General features: G+C 41.3%; 1 protein-coding gene across 1 annotated transcript; it reads left to right on the forward strand.

The window, feature by feature from the left end:
• Positions 1–2343: 2343 nt before the first annotated feature.
• On the forward strand, positions 2344–4239 carry LOC311492865 (low affinity immunoglobulin gamma Fc region receptor II-like; the record flags this gene model as incomplete). The annotated part of the gene is made up of 4 exons (XM_084551287.1): positions 2344–2413; positions 3280–3543; positions 3623–3868; positions 3954–4239. The coding sequence occupies 4 exons, from the start codon at positions 2344–2346 to the stop codon at positions 4133–4135; spliced, it is 762 nt and encodes a 253-aa protein (XP_084407413.1). The 3' UTR covers positions 4136–4239.
• Between the last annotated feature and the right edge of the window lie 1239 nt (positions 4240–5478).

Consider the following 5478-nt stretch of genomic DNA (forward strand, 5'->3'; position numbering starts at 1 on the left):
CAGCGTCGTTAAAACAAGCAATATTCAAACCAAGGGTGTCCGCAGATAGTCCGATGTCCGTAATCCAAAATCAGTAGCCAATCAACACAGAAATAGTCCAAAACCGAGCACCAAAACACACAAACTCTTGCCAAACTTTTTCTCCAAACTTTTTCTCCAACACCGGAACCGGAATACTTTTAACAAGACTAGAAATGTATGTTCTCACTAATGAAAATCAGTTTGGGTTCAAAAGAAAGCATGGAACTGATGTGTGTATCTATGCTCTTAAAGAGATTGTGTCCAGGTACACTAGCCTGAATTCATCTGTATTTCTATGTTTTATTGATGCGTCAAAAGCATTTGACCGAATTAATCATGAAAAATTGTTTGTAAAACTGTTGGAAAGAGGTGCTCCCAATTTTTTGGTGAGAATTTTAGTGTTTTGGTACGCTCATCAGACATTCCAGGTTAAATGGGACAATGTTGTATCTGCTCCAGTCTGTGTCAGTAACGGAGTGCGACAAGGAGGAATTTTGTCACCTATTCTATTTAATGTTTACATGGATGACTTATCAAATCAGTTAGCTAAATACAGGCTGTCTTGTGGGCAACACTATTGTTAATCATCTTATGTATGCAGATGACCTGGTCTTGCTCGGTCCATATAGTGCTGGGCTGCAGCAGATGCTGAAGGCGTGCTCCCAGTATGGCCTTGATCATGACGTAAAATATAATGCTAAGAAAAGCCATATAATGATAGTTACAAGTGCTGAGGACAGGAAATCAATTTTCCCGACCTTTTATTTGTCAGACAGCCCTCTTGATGTGTGTGAAGAGGTTAAATACCTAGGTCATGTGATATCTGATGACTGGACAGATGACAAAGACCTCTACCGACAGCGCTGTAAAATTTATTCTCAAGCTAACATGCTTATAAGGAAGTTTTCTATGTGCTCTGACTCTGTGAAGTGCTCCCTGTTTAGAACCTACATAACACCACTATATACTGCTCAATTGTGGTCTAACTACAAGAAAAGTGCATGCAGAGGCTTAAGGTAGCATACAATGATGCAATGAGGTTGCTGCTTCAGGTCCCTAGGTGGCATAGTGCCAGCCAATTATTTGTGTCCACTAGAGTGCCTCCCTGTGAGGCACTCTAGTGGACAATTGATGTTTAGCTTTATGTGCCGCCTGGACAAGTCAGAGAACCAAATAATTGAAGCCCTAGTCAGCCCTCTGAAAAGCTGTTACAGATTCACTTCTGGGTTAAGAAGGCATTGGTACAATTGCCTGTATGTCATATAGGCTAATATGTGATTTCCTATGTATTTTGTATCTCCTTTTTATACTATTTATTATGTATGTGTATGATATGTATGATATGGACCTGTGTCTGCAATAAAAGCTTTGTTATAACCAGTCATCAATATAATCTGATCTGATTTTAGCTTAAAACACCATTTGTGCTTGTTTATTTATAAATAAATGCCACATTTTATTTATTTATTTCTCGAGTGTTTCGTGCACTGGCATGGATAGGGGCCCACTGACATTAAGAGTGTACAGGGCCCAGAATTTGCTGCTATGCCCCTGCCAATCAGTCATGGCATTGTAGACAATCAGTATTCAGCTGTAACGCCAGCACTTCACCAGTAGATGTCTCATTCTGTCTGTTTTCATATGGAACAATGACTGAGAATAGGTCTGGAGAGAGGAAGTGCAATTCAGGTCTAATGGAATTAGTGTTACTGGCAATAAAGACTGCTGAACATCCAACTATGAATGAAAGAGGAAGTGAGCCACTGTCATGAAGCATTTATACGCCTCCCAAGGAAACACCTCCCTCTACTGGCCAACAGCTAAAATACAGAGAAGAATGGTATTAGGTTTTGAAATGAACATTTCTGGTTAATCATCAAACTGAGTTTTGATGAGTAAATTCCAATGATTCCCATTAAAGTTAAGTTTTCATTGACGTGAGGCCTCATTTTTCAGCTTTTTCTACTGTGAATGAATTGAGAAATGTCTGGAGTAATTAAAGTGACTTTAACATTATAAACAAATTAACTCCTCTGGTACATGTCTGTAATTACAGTTCTAAATACTTTTATCACTTTCATCATCACATGATGAAAAAAGTAAATTATCAGTCTTTCTCACACAGACGGAAAAAGCAGAGGCTGACACATGAGGAAGAGGGCGGGCTTTACTTGGTGTCACTGAGAAAAGATGAAAAAAGGTCAGACGAGTGAGAAGGACAATGAAGGAAACGTCTCTACAGCGTCTGCTCTGTAAGTCCACAATCTTTGACTGTTGATAACTGATGAAGGAGACATGAAAACTAGTCAGGATCAAGTCAGCATGAGGACGAGCTGCAGGTCTAAAGAGGAACTGGAATCATTTCAAGAGGAAACTGGTCAGAAAGGAACAGGTCAGCTTCAGTCAGTGATTCTATCAGTGGAACTATCAAGTCAACACACACCTGTCTTTATGCTCTGAGCTACAAGTGGTGTGTTTGTTGAATATTCCTGCAGCACAGTCACTGTTCATAGTCAGGAGAAGCATGAGGAAGCTTCAACTTCTGCTTTTAGATTCAAACTAGAGCGTTAAACTTCAAGACACAACATCAGAACAGAGTCAGTTCACTTCCATCAGAGTTCCAGCTGCAGTACTCTACTGATCATTATTATATAGCACTGAGCATAGAACAGCACTGCTGCTGTTAGCGTTCCTCTTCATCTGTACCTTACCCTACGTACTCTACTGTAGTGGATGTCATCACTAATACGTTCCACTGTCTTCTGTGTCTTTGTACCATCTGCATATGTTGAACTTTATTTAGACTCAGTTCTGTGATGTTCTGTCCTGGTAGAGTGTAGATTTATATTTCTGTAGCACCACGGTCCTGGTTTTATTGCAACTCAATCAACATTTAACAGATGAAGACTTTCAGAATCCCAGCAGTTGACATAAAGTCTGTCTGGAGTTAGTGTTGAATGATTCTTTAACATCACTGAGTCCTCAGCAGTGGATCCACCAGAGATCTTAGAGGAACCAGAGATGAATGAAACTCTTCTTGATGATTTAGTTGAACTCAAACTAACCTGAGTGTCATTTCTCTTTAGTTCTGAGCTCTCTGCTGTTCAGCACAACAAACCAAGGTTAGTCAACGTCTTCATTCACTTTAAACCTGTTCAATCCTCATCATTATTACTCAGTAGAGTCAAAGCTTTCAGTCAACATCTCTCAGAAAAAAGACATTAAATCAATCATGTTGTTTCATCTGAACCCTCCCAGCTCGTCTGACTGTGAGTCCCAGCAGCTCTCAGGTCTTTGAAGGAGACTCTGTGTCTCTGAGCTGTGAGGAGGACGACAGCTCTGCAGGATGGACTCTGAGGAGAAACACCACCAAACGACAGAGGACTCAGTGTGAAGCTGGGTGGGGAAAACCAGCTGGTTCTTCCTGTAACATCAGCTACACCTTCCCATGGGACAGTGGAGTTTACTGGTGTGAGTCCAGAGAGGGAGCAACCAGTAACAGCATCAACCTCACTGTCTCTGGTAAGCTCAGACTGTGGAGTTAGTATTGATGAAGCTGTGTGGAAATGGATGAAATGCTGTAGTTTGTCTCTGTGTTGAGGTGGACCAGTGATCCTGCAGAGTCCTGTCCTCCCTGTGATGGAGGGAGATGACGTCACTCTGCTCTGTAAAACAGAGACCACTCCCTCCATCCTCTCAGCTGCTTTCTATAAAGATGGCTCCTTGATCAGGACTGAGTCTACAGGTCACATGACCATCCACCATGTTACCAGGTCTGATGAAGGCCTCTACAAGTGTCACATCATCAGTCATGGAGAGTCTCCATCCAGCTGGATCACTGTCACAGGTGAGGAGGTCAGAGATGATTCTTCAGCAGCTTCCAACATTCACAATGAGACAATCAGTTCATTATTAGCTTTGCTTCATTCTAGAGAAACCCACCACCACACCTCCTCCTACATCCACACCTCCTCCTGGTTCCTCTCCTCTCCTCCCTGTGTTGTTGTCTCTTTCTTCTCTCTGTTCTCTGGTTCTTCTGGTTCTTCTGGTTCTCCTGGTGAGACGACGTGTTCATAGGAAACCTGAAGGTGAGACACAGACTTCTGGATTTTAAATGTTTGGGTTTTGTTTAAATTCTATTGTCGTTCATTTTGGTTCATTTCAGCTGTTGGAGGAAACGTCCCAGAAGACATCACGTACAGTGACGTCAAAATATCACGGAACAAGAAACAGCCAATCAGACGGAGCAAAGGTAGAGTTGTTATTATCAATAATATGTTTTCTTTGTCTTTGTGTCTTTGTGAGGACCATTGTCTGTTCTGGGTCAGAGAGAGGGTCAAAGACCAGACGTACAGCTGCTCTTCTTTCTCTCCACCATGGTTCACTACTACAGCTTTAGTCTCAGATATATGCTAACATCAAAATGCTAACACCAAATGCTAACATCAAAATGCTAACACCAAATGCTAACATGCTGATGATCTTCATCATGTTCACCTTCTTAGTAGCATGCTAACATTTCCTAGCATGAGGCTGATGGGATGTCATGACATTTGAAAGTTGAATCATATTCTTCCAACTGATCCTGAATCTGTTTCTGTTGCGACAATCCATCCAATAGTTACTGAGCTTTCAGTCTGAAACCATGAGAGAATAAAGAGACAGACTGATGAGAACAGAGATCCTCTGCTAGGAGTTTTCAGCCTCTCAAACTGTCTCTTGATCCAATTATTAATGTAGAACTTTAGAACTCTGCATGTAAAACCACAGCAGCAACTTCCTCCTGCTGACTGCACTGACCTGTAGTCTGATCAGATGGTGTGATACTTCTCAGTATAGTGTGGTCTCCTTTGGCTGCTCTTAGTGTGTACATGTGTGACTTTTGTACCTTGTGGTCAAATGTGTCTGCTTGTAGAAATTGCAGAAACTGTTTGTGGTAGTCCGCCTCTCTGTTTCTGAAACATTTCCACCAGAGGTGTCAAGAAGAGGTGTTAAGAGGAGGTGTTAAGAAGAGGTGTTAAGAAGAGGTATTAAGAAGAGAAAAAAACTGTGAAGAATTATTGTAATCTAATTTTACATAGAAATTATGAAATATTAAGCTACTGCACTAAATATACTAACAGCACTGTAATCATTTGTAGTGTCTGTGGTTTAATGAGGTTCTGAGCTAAAAAAGAAGTGATTAGACACCAAATGGAGGAAGGAGTTTAGACATCAGTGGTGGAGCAGAGTTAATAGATCTATATCTATCTTAATAGATTAATAGATGGAAAGATCTCAGATGAATCTGAAGGAAAGAGTTTAGTTCCTGAATCTAACTGGTCTCTGTTTCTAGTCCCAGTAATATTGACCAATCATGTTTGAGCAGGATGGGCGGCACAGTGGTGTGGTGGTTAGCACTGATGCCTCACAGCCAGAAGCAGTTTTAGGCTTGGGCGAACCGGGCAGCCGCCCGGG

Source organism: Chelon labrosus (genome assembly GCF_963514085.1).
Source record: "Chelon labrosus genome assembly, chromosome: 1".
Taxonomy (NCBI): Eukaryota; Metazoa; Chordata; class Actinopteri; order Mugiliformes; family Mugilidae; genus Chelon; species Chelon labrosus.